The 21,561-nt window shown below is 44.3% G+C and overlaps 1 protein-coding gene across 2 annotated transcripts in view; it reads right to left on the reverse strand.

The window, feature by feature from the left end:
* LOC139368931 (protein NDRG3-like) overlaps positions 1–21,561 on the reverse strand; it is a 54,860-nt gene that overhangs the window by 27,117 nt on the left and 6,182 nt on the right. Inside the window, exons 2-4 of one of the 2 annotated variants that reach the window (XM_071108433.1) lie at positions 4,508–4,596; positions 3,337–3,533; positions 3,112–3,144 (exon numbers count right to left, since the gene is read on the reverse strand). Coding sequence is in view for 1 of the 2 variants with exons in the window: in XM_071108431.1 (XP_070964532.1) it covers positions 3,112–3,144; positions 4,508–4,564 (90 nt within the window). In the remaining variant the exon portion in view is untranslated. The remainder of the gene's footprint in view (positions 1–3,111; positions 3,145–3,336; positions 3,534–4,507; positions 4,597–21,561) is intronic. The other variant, XM_071108431.1, reaches the window with a different exon arrangement.

Genomic DNA, 21,561 nt, shown 5'->3' on the forward strand with positions numbered 1-21,561 from the left:
CTGAGTGGACATGATAGGCAAGGTTGCTGTCAGCACTGTATCGTTTGATCCCAGGCCTTCTGCCATTCAAAATCACTCGTCCCGATGCAGTCTCACTGGCTGCTGCGATGCCCTATGCAGAAAACAGGCAGCCCACATGACAGGCCAGGATGGAGGATAGTTTGGTGTCAAATCAGTACGAAAAACGTATGTACTCACTACCGCAAGTCGCTCTGGATAAGAGCGTCTGCTAAATGACTAACATGTAACTAATAAAACCAAGCACAAGATAATGATGGCCTAAACCTGTCCAGTCAGGGACACCATTATCAAACCAAAGCACACGTTTGATTAGCCTAGAGAACCTCCCTGATCGGACACATGCTATCCAGTCGGCAAAACATTCATGTAAGTCCTCAAGATCAGTGAGGCTGAAGCGAATACATGTTGAGTTCAGCTCTGTCAACAATAGTTCATTATATCAATGGAAGGTTTTTGCAATAATTCTATAACCATGTTCCCTGGGGTTGACTTGGAGATTCACACGTGTGCTCATGATGCCCTCTTCTGGAGGCACCGGTGTTTTTATGTACAGTAATGAAACTCCATTTCCCCTCAACCACTTGGATGGAAAAAGAACATCCTCTATCTGCTTTGTAAAGAATAGAGTTGAGAGGATTGCCACGACAACCATGCCTCTCTATGACAAAATATGCCTCCATGAGGGTGGAGGGCGCCGTGCCTCCACGAGGGGGGAGGGCGCCGTGCCGCCACGAGGGGGGAGGGCGCCGTGCCGCCACGAGGGGGGAGGGCGCCGTGCCGCCACGAGGGGGGAGGGCGCCGTGCCGCCACGAGGGGGGAGGGCGCCGTGCCGCCACGAGGGGGGAGGGCGCCGTGCCGCCACGAGGGGGGAGGGCGCCGTGCCGCCACGAGGGGGGAGGGCGCCGTGCCGCCACGAGGGGGGAGGGCGCCGTGCCGCCACGAGGGGGGAGGGCGCCGTGCCGCCACGAGGGGGGAGGGCGCCGTGCCGCCACGAGGGGGGAGGGCGCCGTGCCGCCACGAGGGGGGAGGGCGCCGTGCCGCCACGAGGGGGGAGGGCGCCGTGCCGCCACGAGGGGGGAGGGCGCCGTGCCGCCACGAGGGGGGAGGGCGCCGTGCCGCCACGAGGGGGGAGGGCGCCGTGCCGCCACGAGGGGGGAGGGCGCCGTGCCTCCACGAGGGGGGAGGGCGCCGTGCCGCCATGAGGGTGGATGGCGCCAGCGTGCACCCGCCTGCCTGCCTGCGCGAGCGTGTCTGTCTGTCTGCGCGTCTGTCTGTCTGCGCGTCTGCCTGCCCCCGCCCGTCCCTGTCTGTCGGCGTGTCTGAAACTGTCAAGATGAGGTAAACCTGGTGCTTCATAAGCCCGCTGAGACACAGGAAGTTAATTAAGGGAGAAAAGCACTGAAGGACTGGAAGAGAGGAGTGTCATTAAGAGAATCAGATACAGCAAGGCTTCTCTCAAGGCTCCTACAGGCAGCTGGGTTGCATGTACTGCATTGTAAAGCCTCAGGGTTGTTTGGATTCAGTGAATACATCCACACTCAGTCTAATAACAGCAACCCAGAGGACACGAGGCTGTGCTCATCACATGCTGACAACATACATCGCCTACACCCCGCCACAAGCAGTCGATTGGCCAATCAATCACCATAGAGATGTGTCCAACAGGGTCACACGAGAGGAGTGTGTGTTTTTAGGCTGACTGTATAGAGGAAATAAGTCAAACGTGACGACGCGCCACAGGGAGAAGGAACCGTGACGACGCGCCACAGGGAGAAGGAACCGTGACGACGCGCCACAGGGAGAAGGAACCGTGACGACGCGCCACAGGGAGAAGGAACCGTGACGACGCGCCACAGGGAGAAGGAACCGAAACTCAGGACTATCATCTTCATGCACATTAAAGCATCACTTACCATTTAGTGTTTATACAACAAACGTTAGTGCATCGACTCGTATCATATAGATTCGTTCCTCTTATCAAACGGAATCATTTTAAACTAAAATGTATGGCTCCTTTATGGTATCAGAGCCCATGTACCTAGATGTGTATCAAATCATCTCGAAAGGAAAATATACACATCCCCACACACTGACCATTCTACTATGGGTAGGCCTAAAGCTGCAACGATCTCAGACTGCCCTCTTCACAGTAAAATGGTCAAAAGGGCCATCCACACCAATGAAGATAACTATAATGATAACAACAATTGTTATAATTTAAGTGAACAGGAGCGTTAACTGATAACTACAAAAAGAGTGGAGAACGATAACGAGAGCTATTGTCTGTATCACTTTCAGAGCGAAGTTTTCCCTGTCCCTCCCACTATAAAATATTGACAACCAATCAAAAACGTGTTCTGTACAAGTGTTCTTGGTTGTAGGTGCTGATTGGAGTGGAGACAAGGCAGAGCACACTGTAATCTCGCCTGGATAACTGGTCACGTGTGAGCATATTGGTGGGTGGCCACTTTAATTATAGGACGACTTGGGAGAATGATGATCCACCACAAACAGAGCATGAGAAGGTCCTATTTCCCGATGGTAGGCCTATCTGTTAACGCCGATACATTCTGACAAAATACACACTATGACTGGCCTGCTAATGTGCCTTTCTGGACCTTGTAAACTAGCTAGCTGGGCACAGCAGTCCACTAGCTAGCTAGCTAGCTGGGCACAGCAGTCCACTAGCTAGCTAGCAGTCCACTAGCTAGCTGGGCATCTGTTTAGCTTTCAAGCGCATTCACTAATTTGTCTGTAAACAATTACCAAGCTAGTTAGCTACCACATGTTCTTTTCAAACTGTCAACAGAGTAGCTAGCAAGAAACAAGATGTGCCAAATAACAGTCTAAAACCACTTGAGGGCAAATCAGATTTGACTGTTCAGACAAGTCACATGGCCAGGAATCAGATTTGATCTGATTTCAAACCACCTATGAAGGTGACTTGAAATACCCGATTCCATGTGCTTTTTAGCTGTTCAGACTGCAGGAAAAATAACATTCTATCGGTTCTATCGGATATGGAAAAAAATGGATTTGAGTCACCTCATACTGCCAATGTGAACACTGGTTAAGAGACGTTTGACTCACCTGACAATCAAAGTCCTGGAAGTTACGCCCATTCTGCCGAGGGAAGAGAAGAAAAAAGACATGTATTTAAGTCATATATTTTTTGATTGAAGGGGATCCGAAGCTCCTCTTCTCCCTCATTATCCCTCAGTCATTCTGCTCCAAGGCGAAGAGTCTGTGGAGCCACAGGTGTAACCAGGAGGCGGCAACAAGAGCCATCTCAGATCAATGTGTGGAGTAAATTACCTCTAGTGGTTAATGCCAGGGTCTGCCTCTCGCTCGGTCTCTCTCTGCTCCCAGCAATGTGGAGGACACCCCTGGGTTCTCTGTGTGTCATTACTGTCCTCATACTGAGCCCTCCACCCACCCTCATCATTAGCAGTAATGTACTGCTGGAGCAGAGAGTGGAGACACTGAGCAGATGTCGATGAGGAGGATCATTACTGCAGATAAGACATTTTTTATTGAACTAGGCAAGTCAAGTTAGTAATAAATTCTTATTTACAATGACGGCCTAGGAACACTGGACTAGTGTTGGATAGCCTAGGAACACTGGATAGTGTGCTCCTTCTTCAGGGGCAGAACGGCAGATTTGTACCTTGTCAGCTCGGGGATCCGATCCAGCAACCTTTCGGTTACTGGCCCAACGCTCTAACCACTAGGCTACCTGCCACCCTTTACATGGGCAGAACACACATTCCCTACTAGAGTCCGTCAGGAACTTTCATTCTAACGAGGCAGGGTCAAGGGGTTTATGATTTGCAGAGTGGTTCAAGTGCCTCAGCCACCCACCATAGTGAGCAAAGTGGGACGCTGTTTTGAAACTCAAATGGCGGATTGACTGCAATATCAAAAACCAAGCTCACTCAGCAAGCCCATTTCCTGACAATATAGACAACCTTACATCAGCTCCCAGTATCTGCTAGCTACCAATATAGTCACATCTAAATCTGCCATCACATCTAATAACATCTCCTTTCAATCTAATTTCATATCAGCCTCTCCTCTTCCCGAGTGCATGACTTGTGCAGGAGTACCAACACCTCAAATGTTCTACTGCTGGAGCTGCTTCACCTAAATATAAAACAGTACCGGCACCCAAAATGGTTACCGGCACCTATTTCCAGTCCAAGTCCAGCACTGCTCTCCCCTATAGCACTTCCACACTGCAGCACCTCCAGCCCCACCACCACGTACCCCAGACAGTCTTGTTTCCCCAGGGTAACTAGCAGCAGCAGCACCATGGGGCCTGGCAGGCAAATTGATCAAATGTAAATAAAAGGAACCGATCTATGCTGAGAGTGCAGACTGACTGAAGGGCAGAGCTGTGCAGTGCTAAGCTGATCAGCCCAGGCTAGTGACCGCTGAACCTACTGGTGGGAGTAAAGGACTGGGTTTATTCTTCCTGTCCACTCACCTTATCTGTGAGCAGTGGCTTGATCTCAGTCAGCTGCACGTCCTGGAGCTCGTCCATCTCAACTTAGGTCTGACAGCTGTCAATCACACCTGAGGGAGACCGAGAGAGAAGTGTATCAGATTTCTTCACAGGAAGCAGTAGTAAGCTACTACCACCAACTACCACCAGTGATATCCTATATCCTGCCAGCATGAATATGTCTGAGGATAGAAGACTCAAAAACAGAGATCAGGAGAAACCGAGAGAGAAACAGCGGCTCCGTTGCCATGGACACCGAGTGTCCTCTTAACATTGCTCACTAGATAGGAACAGGATGCTGTAGTGGTAGATCAGCATGTGTGGACTGGAGCTCTGTTACCCACAGAAAGGGAGCAGAACTGGGAAGAGAGAAGAGGATTAGAGAGCAGGAAGAATCCTGTTAACCAGAGATGGAGAGCACTAGAAATGAGGACATGAATAAGTAATGACATGGAGGGGGAGCATTGATGTACTAGTACTGACACCGTCTAACGTCTGGCTGGAAATTGTCAGTATAATAACTGCTACACTTCTATTTTATGACAAAGCCATTTAAAATGGAAATGCGATTCAATCGCAGTAGTAGCCTAGCTACTCAAGTTGTCAAAACCCCTAAATGGATACTAGTATGACAGTTTTCAGCCATTCACTGGCAGACATGTTCCACTGAACACTAACAGTGCACCAAAATAATTCCCATTTTATTGCACACAGAGGGTGCAATAAGAAAGGGAAAATAAAGTGTGTCGTGTGCATTTGGGCATGTCAACACCGAACCTCATCTCCCTCCCCATGGGGTGTCAGTGGGGACAGTCCCTTATCCTGTCGCAGTAGGGGAGCATGTGACCGAGTGTCATCATGGTGTGGCCAACGTCTAAACGCTACAGTAGTGGTGAAATGAGCCAGGAGAGAACCAACAAGACAAGGATCTAGCAAATGACCCCAGGATCACATGCAGTGGATATCATCCTGACTGTCATGATGAATGTCCTGTGGTTTATTGAACACTCCTCACTCTCTCTCTCAGTGCTCCGATGTCTTTTTAGTGAACGTTGCCAAGTCTGTCCCAGTTCTAAATCTAATTTTATGTGGAGTAGATGAAGACTTCACAGCATGCCTGTGTCTCACACGGTCTCGTTCACATAATCTGGAAGGCATTTTTTTTTACAGAAAACAAAAGGGATTTGAAAGTGTGGGCTGAAAATAGAATGCATCTTTGATGGGCACATTGATGAAGAGATTTTCAGCAGAGAAGTCAACACAGCCTACCACTCAAATATGCCTCTTTCTATAGTATTGACAAAATTACAAACAGGCAGGAAAACCAAACCTGTGAAGCCCACTAACAGGACGCTGTAAGTGGACGGAGGACAAAGCAACATCTTCGTAAAATCCCTCTCAATTAAAACCAGATCAGCCGAGCATACTGGAGACCGGAGGGGAGGTATTATTCCAGGAGAAGGGATGGATCCAACACTTCCTTCAGTGTGACAAAGCCAAGTGAAAACCTGTAGTGGCTGATGGTTGCGCTTGCTGACCCAGGAGATGATTGTTAGCATAACTCTGCCTGACTGCACTACTGATGGATCACTGGAGACGTCCTGAACGAAGCAGCCATTATTTATCCCACCATGTTAGGTCAGCTCAATGACTATGCTAAGGGATTGCTTTCAGGAAGAGTCGAATTAAGTAGATGGCAGTTAAGGACAAAGGCATTACATTGTCAGACAAATAACTGCTATAGCCATCCATGCTTTCTCTCTCTTCTTTCAAACTCAGTCATTTTCGCTGCTGTATTTTAACGTTCAGCAAACGTCCCTCTTCAAATAGTCTATTAGTATAAGAAATGCTCAAAAAGATGACCAACCATCTATTCTAGTCTAGCTTTTCATGGGAGAGCAGTTTCATTGTGCAATAGAACACTGCAGAGGCTATAGCTAAATTAGAATCGTATGCATATTAAACCACAAGTTATTAGCTAAATATAAGGCTAATACTGCGTTGAATGAATTACCTGAAAGAAGCAGGCTAGGACATCTACCTTGAACAGGATTATATATTATGGATGCAATTTGAATGTCTTTCTCTCTCCATAAATTCCAATGTGCTTGTGTCCCGAGACCGCAGCAAAACAAAAAAAAACTAAAGTGGCTTTTCATTTAGTTACATGTCCAGCACTGGCCACGAACGATGCGTTTACAATACTGCGTTGGTAATAAAGCATTATTTGTTCGACCGCAACTTCTGGAGCTAGCTAGCGTCTAGCTAACTAGTGGTTCCTCCTTTAAAAGTAGCGAGCTTGCACCGCAGGACTTGGAGGTACCCAGCGTCACGGCTTCATTGCTCCAAACCACAACAAGGGGGAGTTAGAGCACTCATTATGCATTTGGGTCCTAAGGGTTTTATATGGCCAATCATATCGAGTGGTTCCAATGATGAATTTGACGCGAGCCACCCGTCTCTTGTTGAAGATGGCTGACAAAACATTACGGTGGATCCAAATGCAAGTAGTTATAACGTCATAACGAGTCAAGCAAAAAATTTACAATTGAGAGGAATATGTTAGTTAATGTAGAGAAACATTTGTGCATAATTTTTTGGTCATAAAGTTAATTTACGAAAATTGCTATTTAGCAAGTTCGCCAGCTAGCTAGTGTTATGACAGGGGAATTAAGTTATAATTTGTGTTGTTTAATATTTTAGGGACTCCTGAGAAAATTTTACTGTAATTTAATTATACCAATATGTATTCATTAATTGAATTCCCTTAATCTATTTTATGAGAATTTGTAAGATTCTTGTTTGCATAAAATAGACGGAGACCAGTCTTTTCAATAATAGGTAACAGAATTTATTCTTGGGGGGCGCTGCCACGTTACCACGAGCGACAGCTTATATACAATAACATGACGTCATTTCATTGCTTAACAGAATCTCCTGTATCTGAACTGGCTGACAAAGGGCACAGCCGGGACAAACAACACAACTGAATTAACTTTTGACCCCTCAAAATTAATCGATCACCACTTAGCTGACAGTTCTAATTAACAGAAAAGACAGTGAGTGCATTCCTAGGTTATCTAAGAACACCCCATAGCCAAGTTTCGTCGGTTCAACCATAGGTTAACTACCTGATCTGTTTACTTAATCCACAACCCATTAGTTTCTTCCTAGTTGGAATGGTGTTCATTAACTTTAATTACTCCTTGTCTGTGTCACACAATCCCTTCTTATGAACTCATATTGTTAATCAGATATAATAAAAACAGAATATAAGTTTACTTAGTTACAGTTTTTTTTTAAAATGAGAATATTGTTTATTCATAATATTTCTAACAGAAAACCAGCAAACCAGGCTGTCGTTTTGTGAAACAGTGGATGTAAAGAATCTCGCTAGCTAAAGCATTTACTGTAAATTGAACGTAAAATTGTGTAAACTTGCCTTGTCATGGAGCTGAAGTAACTTAGCTAACTAACTATTTACTTATTGTGTAGTAGAGGATAAAAATAACTGCATGTCTATGGATGTTTAGCTAGAAACAGTAGGTAGCCAATCTGTGTATGGAACCTAAAACATTTGGTATGAATATTAGTTCAGAACCAGAATCTATGGTTCTGTTGTATCAACTTCAAGTCTGGATGGCATTAATGAAGCCTATGGATTGAGTAGAATATAATAACTTTATTGTGCCAAGGATGCAAGTCCTATATACATATACTGTAGTTATTACCACACAGGAGATTCTCACATTGTAAAATGTACAGTGAATATGTTCACCGATCATGTACTCTTCCTTGGCAAATAAAGGTGAGGTTCAGGTATAAATCTCAGACATTCTTTTTCAGTCATATCAAACTCCATTATTTGAATGACGCTGTGTCTGCATGTATATATTACAATTATACACTTCCAACAGTGTTTACCACTCCTGCTCCTGGGACATCAATGATTACACATTGTAACTATGTAATAGACTAGAAACATGGTTTAAGTAAAGGCTGATTTGTAATTCATATATATACACAGAAAATAATATATGCATATCTAACTCCATCTGCATCAATCTCAGGACACAGGATAGTATTTCAATGAGATACTTAATTTCAACCAGTGGAGAATGTGAAACGCTTTACTGAAAGAAGTTCATTATCCAGGTGTTATAAATACATACTGCATTATAATTATGATAATTGTAATATATTATAAATACAAGTTCAATCTGTACTTCACTGCACATATGGTGTGCATTATAAAACGAGGAAGAAAGACGAGGTGGGGAGAGAGGTGTAGAAGACAGAAAGAGGTAAGAACAGCGGCAGACAGCATATGATTAATGAATTACAGTGCTACCCTAATATTCTCTCAGTTCATCACAATTGCGGTGTCTCCTAACCAGCCTTGGGCTCCCAGTTGGCCAGAAGGTTGAGGTGGCGATGACGGGACTGGCTTCCTCTCTCACATCAAAACATACCTGCAGACGAGTGACAGATTGATAGAGAGAGAGCATGATTAAGCCTTGTTTTTTAAATGATTCTAACATGGTCAGTCATCATAATCATCAGGAGATTAAATGCAAAACTGACCTTGGATCATTAACTCTGGGACTACTACATCTCTGTCTGTATTTCAATGTATAGCATCTCTTTAATAACACTTCCTGTTGACCCGACCAAGTGACCGCTCACCTATGATCATGCATCATGTGCCCTATGTCAGCCAGTTCAGATACAGGAGGGGTTCACAAAAACAGCTGATATAACCTAGAGGATTTAGGGAGCAGGGGGATGAAGATGTTTATTTTAGGATACGTCAGTACAGCACATAAAGCTGAACACCAGACTGGTATTGTGGTTGTTCATTAAGTGATGGTGCAGGTATCATTGCATATTTCCCATCTTCACTCTGCAGAGACTCCCTAACTCTTCGTGAAAGAGTGTTCTTTCATCCTTCTGTAAAAAAAAGCTAACCGTTTCACTGTCATGAAATAGGATTATATATCGACTATGAAACAAATATGACATGGCCTGCTTAGGAGTTGCCATGAAAGACAGTTAGATTAAATCAACTGAAAATGGCGAGAACAGGCATTCATGGCTAAATGTCTTTGGTTAGCTTGAGAAAAATAATTGCATGGTTTATCATTCTACAGTATGTATGGAATATAGTAGAATGTTATGAACCGACACTGAATCGTAGGGGCTAAATACTAGCTATGTAAAAGTTGGATGGAAGAACGCCCAGTGCTGCTTACCTGAGATGCCATCATCACACAGTCCTTCTTCGTAGGTATCCGCTTAGACTTCCATTGTGTCCGATTTTTGTTGTTGTTGCTTTCAGAACAATTATAGCATAACAATTTGCCTGTGAATAACCACACCTTCATACAAAGGTGCAGAATTCTTGATGCACAACCGAAGATGCTGCCATATCCTGCCAGCCCCCAAGCGAGCCACTCAGGCGCAGAATGATAACGCTTGGAAGAGGGAAAGGAACACCACAATTTGTTGCAAGTTGGGGAGAGGGGTTAATAGCTGAACAATAGACTGTTCAACCATTAAAGAATAGTCTAATAGCCGAGCTAGGTCTGAAACCCCCCATCATAGACCAGATTTGCCCTAACGACCAAGGGGTAGCTTGCTACTCAAAGCAATAAAGTAATGACTTTTCAAATAAGTTACCTTACACGTTATGTTGGCTGACAATTTGTTAGCTACGCTGTCCTTACCAACCACATAGCATATCATTACAGTAGTATGTACCGGTATGTTAGCTATCTACTTAACGTTAGTAGTTATACATCAAACTTGACAGTATATTAACTATAGGCTAACTAACAACCCAACGTTTATTGACTTGATTATTCCCGTCATTCTTAGCTTAGCTAAATGGCATAGTCGTTGTGTGTTCAAGGGACATTCGGGTGATTTTGTAAATTCGCTCTGGCAATCTACTCCGATTTCAGAGCACTCTCGTCTGACTGTACCAGAACGCAGAATAATGCATTTACGAGTGCTCAACACCGGTTGAATATGGCCTGTGTCAGTAAACGTCCGAAAAAAAGGGAAATTAAATTGTTTCCAGCAGCACAGTCACCAACGCTCTGGTTAACCTGCTCTGCTAGAGCAAGTAAAATGGTCAAGAGTGGTCTCATGTGTGTCTGGAAGTTTATTTACGAGCGTCACGTTGTACAGCGCCATATTTTCTGTTCCATCCTAAAGAGAAAAATAAAAACCGTCCGATTAATCCGTATCGGCTTTTTTCGGTCCTCCAATAAAATCGGTATCGGTGTTGAAAAATCCCAATCGGTCGACCTCTAGTACAGACATGGCCTGCTCTCCCTTATGTAAGGAATTAGGCACTTTCCCATGTTCACTGCAGAGTACAGACATGGCCTGCTCTCCCTAATGTAAGGAATTAGGCACTTTCCCATGTTTACTGCAGAGTACAGACATGGCCTGCTCTCCCTTATGTAAGGAATTAGGCACTTTCCCATGTTTACTACAGTATGTATTGTAGACTGCACAGTAGCCTAATAAACAAACACATTGAACAACGAATTACTATGGGAATAAATATCACCGATTTACCGAAATATTGGAAGAAAGCCATCTAGTGAAGGCAAACAATTTGGAGAAACCTCCAATCCTGTAGTCTACTCCCTACCGTCACGTTGTACAGAGTCATATTTTCCATTCAATCCTAACGAAAACCCTGAGGACTTCGTTTTTCCTCTGAATAGAAACACCATAATATTAATTAAGGCAAATTTCTTAAAATCAATCACTTATACTATGTTATTACAAAAAAAGGTTTTAAAAATTGTCTGGTAATGCCAATACGGAATACTATCAAATGCTTCTCAAAGATGCCCTCTGGTGGTCAAACTAGCAATAACAGAAAAATGTCACATTTGAATGACGTGCCACAGAGTTCTGCGGCAGCACACAAGGTGTGCCACAACTTTAAAGGAAGAACCACTGTAGCACCAATACAGCCAGCATAGTGCAAGGAGGAGCACTGCCAGAGCCCTGCAAAATGACCTCCAGCAGGCCACAAATGTGTATGTGTCTGCTCAAACGGTCAGAAAAAGACTCCATGAGGGTGGTATGAGGGCCCGACGTCCATAGGTGGGGGTTGTGCTTACAGCCTAACACCGTGCAGGACATTTGGCATTTGCCAGAGAACACCAAGATTGGCAAATTCGCCACTGGCGCCCTGTGCTCTTCACAGATGAAAACAGGTTCACACTGAGCACATGTGACAGACGTGACAGTCTGGACACGCCGTGGAGAACGTTCTGCTGCCTGCAACATCCTCCAGCATGACCGGTTTGGAGGTGGGTCAGTCATGGTGTGGGGTGGCATTTCTTTGGGGGGGCCGCACAGCCCGCCAGAGGTAGCCTGACTGCCATTAGGTACTGAGATGAGATCCTCAGACCCCTTGTGAGACCATATGCTGGTGCGGTTGGCCCTGGGTTCCTCCTAATGCAAGACAATGCTAGACCTCATGTGGCTGGAGTGTGTCAGCAGTTCTTGCAAGAGGAAGGCATTGATGCTATGGACTGGCCCGCCCGTTCCCCAGACCTGAATCCAATTGAACACATCTGGGACATCATGTCTCGCTCCATCCATGTCTCGCTCCATTGCACCACAGACTGTCCATGAGTTGGCAGATGCTTTAGTCCAGGTCTGGGAGGAGATCCCTCAGGAGACCATCCGCCACCTCATCAGGAGCATGCCCAGGCGTTGTAGGGAGGTCATACAGGCACACACACTACTGAGCCTCATTTTGACTTGTTTTAAGGACATTACATCAAAGTTGAATCAGCCTGTAGTGTGGTTTTCCACTCATTTTGAGTGTGACTCCAAATCCAGACCTCCATGGGTTAATAAATTTGATTTCCATTGATAATGCGTGATTTTGTTGTCAGCACATTCAACTATGTAAAGAAAAAAAGTATTTAATAAGAATATTTCATTCATTCAGATCTAGGATGTTTTATTTTAGTGTTCCCTTTATTTTTTGGAGCAGTGTATTTAAATGTACTAGAATGCTTAAAATGGCCACTAGCATTTTAAATATGTTTTTTTGGGGGGGGGGCAAGGAAAATAACGTTATCGGCCAAAAATGTCATATCGGTGCATCACTAATATTCAGTTCTTAGCCAGTAATTAACAAAATTATAATAAAAAGGTTAGCCAGCCAGCTAAAGTTAGCTATTAGCCTAGCCAGCCTAGACAACCAGCACGGCTACGGTCGACATGCTAGAGCCCAACTACTGATGATCAGTTAAAACAACACAAAACAAAAACAACCGCAGAACAAAAAAGAGCAGATACCATCGAATGGGCCCCAGACATCAATCTGTAAGTAAGAGTGGGAAATTCAATAGCGAGAACATTTCTAAATGGATAGCTCCCAGATGTCAAGGTGAAAAAAAGTTAAAAAACTTGCGTAGCCTACTTGGCAGAGAACATGACAAATAGTAGACAAAACAAAAAGGAGAAGAGACGAGGTACCACTGTTACACAATTAGAGCAAGCAAGAATGATTCTCTTTCGTTTTGAGTCCACTGCAAGAAGGCACCAGAGCCTGCAATGCTAAAGCTTTCCAACTAGATAATACAGCCACAAAGTCTGTGAAAAAAATCAAGGTGTTGCTAACGTTACCCAGCCTGAGCTAGCATATGAACTCTTTAGCAGAGTATATCCTCCATATGACGTTGAGAAATAGTGCATTGTGGGTAGTTAAAGATATCTGGAAATAAGTTAAATATAAAAATAGTAGTTATAGGTAAGCAGATCGTGACAACTAACTAAGACTTTGACCACATGGTGTTGTTACTTTGGTCAGTAAAAACACATCCTCCCTACCCTTTAAAGCAACAATATTTGAGTGATAGGGTTAAAAAAAATAAAAAAAATAGTGCAGCTGCTTTTTTACAAGTAAAAAATAAGGTGACCCCCCCCCCCCAAGCCAGATGGTGATGTGTAAATTAGGCACGCATAGGCTATGCTGCAGCAAATGTACCTGTCGCAAGAAAACAATATGATACATGCATTGTAAAATGCGAATCCGTATGAGATGCACCGCCTGTCCCCACTCTCAGCATTGATGATTGATCATGCAGACAGAAGCCATAGAGAAGCCAGATTTAGACATTGCATATAATTTAACAATTCCATTTCACGTCATGCTGTTGATAGAAATAAATCTTTATATTTTACCGGTTTCTCAATTATTTATCCCTGGAAAAGGAAGTGGGTTCGGGCGGGAAATCTCAGTAAATCTCTGTAACCAAGTTCCTGCAACTAAACCCTAGTCATGAGCACTGCAACAACAAAGACACTGTCCCAAGATATGAGCCGTGGATGAGTCGGTCAGTGATGGTGTAATAACAAACTAACACGCCCACACACAGACCTCTGACAAACACACACCCACACAGCTGCAATCCCGCTAACCATGGCATACACAAAACATGACTGAGATGACCTTTTCCCTTGAAAAAAAAAATAAAAAATCACAAAATTCTATTTTATATTACGTCAATCACAAACCCTGTTATTGCCATACTCATTAATATCCTGTCCATGACCATGTGTATCACAGAGTCTTTCAAAATTAGGTTATGTAGCTCACGTCATCAATTATAATCTAATATAGCCTTATTTTCACGAAGAAAGAATAAGAAGAGATGAACATGTCAGATGAGTTGATAAATAATGAGTTTGAGAAAAGCAGTCGACAGAATAGCAGGGCTCGACATTAACGCCATCTTGTCAGATGACTCCATTTTGTTGATCCCTGCCTACAGACAGAAACTAAAACAAGAGGCTCCCACGCTGAGGTCTGTCCAACGCTGGTCCGACCAAGCTGACTCCACACTCCAAGACTGCTTCCATCACGTGGACTGGGAGATGTTTCGTATTGCGTCAGATAACAACATTGACGAATACACTGATTCGGTGTGCGAGTTCATTAGAACGTGCGTTAAAGATGTCGTTCCCATAGCAACGATTAAAACATTCCCTAACCAGAAACCGTGGATTGATGGCAGCATTCGTGTGAAACTAAAAGCGCGAACCACTGCTTTTAATCAGGGCAAGGTGTCTGGTAACATGACCGAATACAAACAGTGCAGCTATTCCCTCCGCAAGGCTATGAAACAAGCTAAGCGCCAGTACAGAGACAAAGTAGAATCTCAATTCAACGGCTCAGACACAAGAGGCATGTGGCAGGGTCTACAGTCAATCACGGACTACAGGAAGAAATCCAGCCCAGTCACGGACCAGGATGTCTTGCTCCCAGGCAGACTAAATAACTTTTTTGCCCGCTTTGAGGACAATACAGTGCCACTGACACGGCCTGCAACGAAAACATGCGGTCTCTCCTTCACTGCAGCCGAGGTGAGGAAGACATTTAAACGTGTTAACCCTCGCAAGGCTGCAGGCCCAGACGGCATCCCCAGCCGCGCCCTCAGAGCATGCGCAGACCAGCTGGCCGGTGTGTTTACGGACATATTCAATCAATCCCTATACCAGTCTGCTGTTCCCACATGCTTCAAGAGGGCCACCATTGTTCCTGTTCCCAATAAAGCTAAGGTAACTGAGCTAAACGACTACCGCCCCGTAGCACTCACATCCGTCATCATGAAGTGCTTTGAGAGACTAGTCAAGGACCATATCACCTCCACCCTACCTGACACCCTAGACCCACTCCAATTTGCTTACCGCCCAAATAGGTCCACAGACGATGCAATCTAAACCACACTGCACACTGCCCTAACCCATCTGGACAAGAGGAATACCTATGTGAGAATGCTGTTCATCGACTACAGCTCGGCATTCAACACCATAGTACCCTCCAAGCTCGTCATCAAGCTCGAGACCCTGGGTCTCGACCCCGCCCTGTGCAACTGGGTACTGGACTTCCTGACGGTCCGCCCCCAGGTGGTGAGGGTAGGCAACAACATCTCCTCCCCGCTGATCCTCAACACTGGGGCCCCACAAGGGTGCGTTCTGAGCCCTCTCCTGTACTCCCTGTTCACCCACGACTGCGTGGCCACGCACGCCTCCAACTCAATCATCAAGTTTGCGGACGACACAACAGTGGTAGGCTTGATTACCAACAACGACGAGACGGCCTACAGGGAGGAGGTGAGGGCCCTCGGAGTGTGGTGTCAGGAAAATAACCTCACACTCAACGTCAACAAAACTAAGGAGATGATTGTGGACTTCAGGAAACAGCAGAGGGAACACCCCCCTATCCACATCGATGCAACAGTAGTGAAGAGGGTAGCAAGTTTTAAGTTCCTCGGCATACACATCACAGACAAACTGAATTGGTCCACTCACACAGACAGCATCGTGAAGAAGGCGCAGCAGCGCCTCTTCAACCTCAGGAGGCTGAAGAAATTCGGCTTGTCACCAAAAGCACTCACAAACTTCTACAGATGCACAATCGAGAGCATCCTGGCGGGCTGTATCACCGCCTGGTATGGCAACTGCACCGCCCTCAACCGTAAGGCTCTCCAGAGGGTAGTGAGGTCTGCACAACGCATCACCGGGGGCAAACTACCTGCCCTCCAGGACACCTACACCACCCGATGTCACAGGAAGGCCATAAAGATCATCAAGGACATCAACCACCCGAGCCACTGCCTGTTCACCCCGCTATCATCCAGAAGGCGAGGTCAGTACAGGTGCATCAAAGCTGGGACCGAGAGACTGAAAAACAGCTTCTATCTCAAGGCCATCAGACTGTTAAACAGCCACCACTAACACTGAGTGGCTGCTGCCAACACACTGACACTGACTCAACTCCAGCCACTTTAATAATGGGAATTGATGGGAAATGATGTAAATATATCATTAGCCACTTTAAACAATGCTACCTTATATAATGTTACTTACCCTACATTATTCATCTCATATGCATACGTATATACTGTACTCTATATCATCGACTGTATCCTTATGTAATACATGTATCACTAGCCACTTTAAACTATGCCACTTTGTTTACATACTCATCTAATTTATACATACTGTACTCGATACCATCTACTGTATCTTGCCTATGCTGCTCTGTACCATCACTCATTCATATATCCTTATGTGCATATTCTTTATCCCCTTACACTGTGTACAAGACAGTAGTTTTGGAATTGTTAGTTAGATTACTTGTTATTACTGCATTGTCGGAACTAGAAGCACAAGCATTTCGCTACACTCGCATTAACATCTGCTAACCATGTGTATGTGACAAATAAAATTTGATTTGATTGATTTGAGTTGATAAATAATGAGTTTGAGAAAAGCAGTCGACAGAATAGCAGGGCTCGACATTAACGCCATCTTGTCCGGGACAAGTAAAACTGAATATAGTCGGACAAGAAGAATATACATTTAACATGTCGAAATGGACATGTAATTAAAAACATTTTTTTTAAACTAAATCAAACATTAAGTGCCCGGCCAGGTTTGGATCAGAGGCCAACATTGGAAAAATATAAAAATATATTTTTTGATATATATATATATATATAAAAAAAAAAACTACAGATCAAAGTGTAGGTGATATGCATATTGGCTACAGCCTCATGTTAAAACTGATGCTGACATTAAGGAAGCACCAGAAAATGAAGCTGAACTTGAATGAGATTTTGAATTATATAAATATAGGCTAAAAGCCAGTCATGTTTGACAAATATAATGAAGGACAACTAACATTAACGTCTAAAAGGTTTGATTCTGTCGACATACTCGAGGCACAGTCGGTTCAGATCAAATGGTCACAAGATCCGAGTGAAAGACTGTGCACTGCACATCACCCATCTTGAATCTGAGAGGCGGCGGTCAGCATTTTGAAACTATTTAAAAATACACTATCGTTTAAAACCTGGACGTTTTATGTCATCCAGTGCAGCCAGACAGTGCTGCTGTAATATAGGCCTTTCCCTTACAGTCCCCAGGTCTGCCTAGACAGTTCTGCCCAGCACTGAGCATAGTAGCCTAGTTCATGTATCCTAGAGCAGAGGAATCGTCAGCCAGCATTCTTTACCAAGACTAAAGACATTAGTTATGGATCCCCAATCACTTTCTGTAATGACAGAAATAGACATACAGAGACACAGACATGCAGCGACAGACACACAGACATGCAGAGAAATCTGATTAGTCTTATTGAGAGACAGCTCATGGCAACGCCTAACCCGATTTCTCAGACAGAGAGCCATGGCCCAGCTCAGCTCCCCCAATTCCCCCCACCCACCCAGCGCAACATCTGCCCAAACGGAACCTAAGTTGCCATGGTGACCAGTCTTCGTCATCAGGTGCGAGAAGAGATATCATTGGTTATCCCCATTCCCCAACCACACAATTAAAATATTAAAGGACCTGCCTGTATTAATCGAATATGGCAAATGAAGATTAACCCAAATGATAAAAGATGGGATGGAAAAACGAGAGAGAAGCAAATGAAGGGGAAGAGACTGGTTAAAGAAGGATTTTTAAGCCTTGAAACATTTGAGATATGGATTGTGTATGGGTGGCATTGAGGGTGAGACAAAATATTTAAGTGCCTTTGAACGGGGTTTGGTAGTAGGTGCCAGACGCCCCGGTTTGTGTCAAGAACTGCAATGCTGTTACATTCTTCACCCTAAACAGTTCCCGCGTGTACCAAAAATGGTCCACCATCCAAAGGACGTCCAGCCAACTTGACAACCTTGGGAAGCATTGGAGTTAAAGTTGACCAGCATCCCTGTGGAACCGTTTCGGGGGGGCGCAACTCAATATTAGGAAGATGTCCTTAAATGTTTTGAACACTCAGTGTAGGTGGCAGTGTATTTAGCTACTGCCTACTCTTCCTGGGGTCCAGCAACATGAAGGCAGTTAGTTTAAAAAACAACAACATTACAATACATTCACAACATATTAAGTGTGCCCTTAGGCCCATACTCTACTACCACATATCTACAACACAAAATCCATGTGAACGTGTGTGTATAGTGTGTATGAATGCATGTGTCTGTGCCCATGTGTTGCTTCACAGTCCCCGCTGTTCCATAATGTGTATTTCACATTTCTAAATCTAATTTTACTGCCTGCATGAGTTACTTAAATGTGGAATAGAGTTCCATGTAGTCATGGCTCTATGTAGTACTGTGCACCTCTCATAGTCTGTTCTGGACTTGGGGACTGTGAAGAGACTTCTGGTGGCATGTCTTGTGGGGTATGCATGGGTGTCTGAGCTGTGTGATAGTAGTTCAGACAGACAACTCTGTGCATTCAACATGTCAATACCTCTTACAAGTAGTGATGAAGTCAATCTCTCCTCCACTTTGTGTCAGGAGAGATTGACATGCATATTACTCATGTTAGCGCACTGTGTACATCCAAGGGCCAGTCCCGCTGCTCTATTCTGAGCAAATTGCAATTTTCCTAAGTCCCTCTGTGGCACCTGACCACACGACTGAACAGTAGTCCAGGTGCAACAAACCTAGGACCTGCAGGACCTGCCTTGTTGATAGTGTTGTTAAGAATGCAGAGCAGTGCTTTATTATGGACAGACTCCTCCCCATCCTAGCTACTGTTGTATGGATGTTTTGACCATGACAGTTTACAATCCAGGGTTAGTCCAAGCAGTTTAGTCTCCTTAACTTGCTCAATTACCACATTCATTACAATATTTAGTTAAGGTTTAGAGTTTAGTGAATGGTTTGTCCCAAATACAATGGTTTTAGTTTATTAAATATTTAGGACTAACTTATTCCTTGCCACCCATTCTGAAACGAACTGCAGCATTTTCACTTTTGGATAAATAGCGTGCCCAATTTCAACTTCCTGCTACTCATGCCAAGAATATAAGATGTATGAGATATGCATATTATTAGTAGATTTGGATAGAAAACTGAAGTTTCTAAAAAACTGTTTGAATCATGTCTGTGAGTATAACAGAACTTATGTAGCAGGCAAAACCCAGAGGACTAACCATTCAGAATGATTTATTTTTGAGGTCACTGTCTTTTCATTGGGTTCTCATGGGGAAACGATATTTCTTAGGCACTTGTTTGCAGTTCCTACCGCTTCCACTGGATGTCACCAGTCTTTAGAATTTGGTTGAGGTTATTCCTTTGTGCAATGAAGTACAGCCATCTTGGAAAAGGGTAACGCCCAGCTGCTGCACATTACTTGCACTCTTCCTCTATCTATCACAGGAGGTTGGTGGCACCTTAATTGGGGAGGACGGGCTTGTGGTAATGGCTTGAGTGGAATGGTATCAAACACATGGACGAGAGGAAACTAACGCTACTTTTCAAGTCGTGGCTCTGGGAGCTGAAAAGGGTAACGCTGTTGAGAGTTGGCCACGACTTGAAAAGTAGCGTTAGTTTCCTCTCGTCCATGTGTTTGATACCATTCCACTCAAGCCATTACCACAAGCCCGTCCTCCCCAATTAAGGTGCCACCAACCTCCTGTTATAGATAGAGGAAGAGTGCAAGTAATGTGGGAGCCTAATCACGGGGGGGGGGGGGGGACAGGGGACAGTACAGAGTTATGTTTCAGATACTTGGGTCACTGGACCGGGTCCCCTAACCCCCAAGAATGTTCAGCAGTCTGGGCATTTGTCAGACCAGTCCGACTGTTCCATTGCACATTTGGGTAAAGTTTGTGGCACACTATGGCAAAAACACAAGGGAATAAAGATGGGCTGTCAATAAACTAGTCCAGCTGGCAGTCTGTCTAGTTGCCACTGCATGATGGGCAACAGAAGCAAGCATCACAGATTTACACTAACTTTTTTCATTTCCTAATCCTTAGAGCATCTTCCATTGACATCATTATAGCATGCTGTTAGGGGGTTATATTTCTGTGGGAGATAATATGTACGTCTTCCCTGTCACCTACTGAGTTAACGGTTTCAATTTAAACCAGCTGTAATTCACTCTCATTGTCTTACGTCAGGTGATGTCATTCCTACAGGACACTTTGATGTGCTCTCTGGTGTCTGGTCCAGAAAGACTAAGGAAACACACAGGCCATTTACTGATTAAAGTAACCCCCCCCCCCCACCCCACACACACACACACCTCTCCATGAGAATAATTTTGACACCGCTGAGCCATTTATTCACAACCTGGTTAACACTCTTCAATTGCTTCCCACTTCATGCTTTGTCCACATTTTAGCCTCGATAATGACACCTCACAGTAAGGGTGTGAACGTTTAAACGAAAATTGGGATTCTTAACCTTTAGGGGAAAAAAAAATCCCGAACCGAAAAATGGTGTTTGGTTTTCTAAAACATAAATGTCACAGTGCAGTTATCACAAAACTACCACTAACAGGTTCTCATCATCATTACCATAAAATGGAAACTTTTGAAATTGAACAAAATACCTAACGCAACAATGCTAGGAGATATGCATCTTTCACATGATTTACCGCGGTTATAAAGCGCCGTCGTTGTTCACAGTTGGACAAATGGCAAAGAGCGAGAAAGGGAGGCGAAGTCCTGCATGGCCAAATGACAATACTTTGAGTAGTTAAATGAGAAGGTGGTGAAGTTTTAGGGAGGTGGATATGAGCTAGAGTGGCAGTACAGGTGCAATGCTTAACCATCTGAAAGGGAGGCACGGTGAGACCCAAACAGACAGGAGCGATGAGGGACGGAGTGAGAAAAATCACACCGCTGATTACAGAAAAGATTGCAGTTGACATGTAGCCATTGTCAATAGCAGAGGATATTGGCTTCAATGCCTGATGGCATTATCTAGAACCAGACTACAAGATGCCATGTAAAAAAATAAAGTGTGTGATGGTCTGGATTGAGAAATTGTACAATGATTGCTCTACAAGTACAAAGCGCAAGCTATCGAACACCATATGTGGCGTTAACAACAGATTGTTGGATGTATACGAACACGCTATCATACATCACTGCAGGGAGCCATCACACTGATGAGAGGTGAGATATGAAGTCCCATGTACTGACCTGAGAACACTGTTATACATCACTACAGGGAGCCATCACT

Source organism: Oncorhynchus clarkii, chromosome 16 (genome assembly GCF_045791955.1).
Source record: "Oncorhynchus clarkii lewisi isolate Uvic-CL-2024 chromosome 16, UVic_Ocla_1.0, whole genome shotgun sequence".
Classification (NCBI taxonomy): Eukaryota; Metazoa; Chordata; class Actinopteri; order Salmoniformes; family Salmonidae; genus Oncorhynchus; species Oncorhynchus clarkii.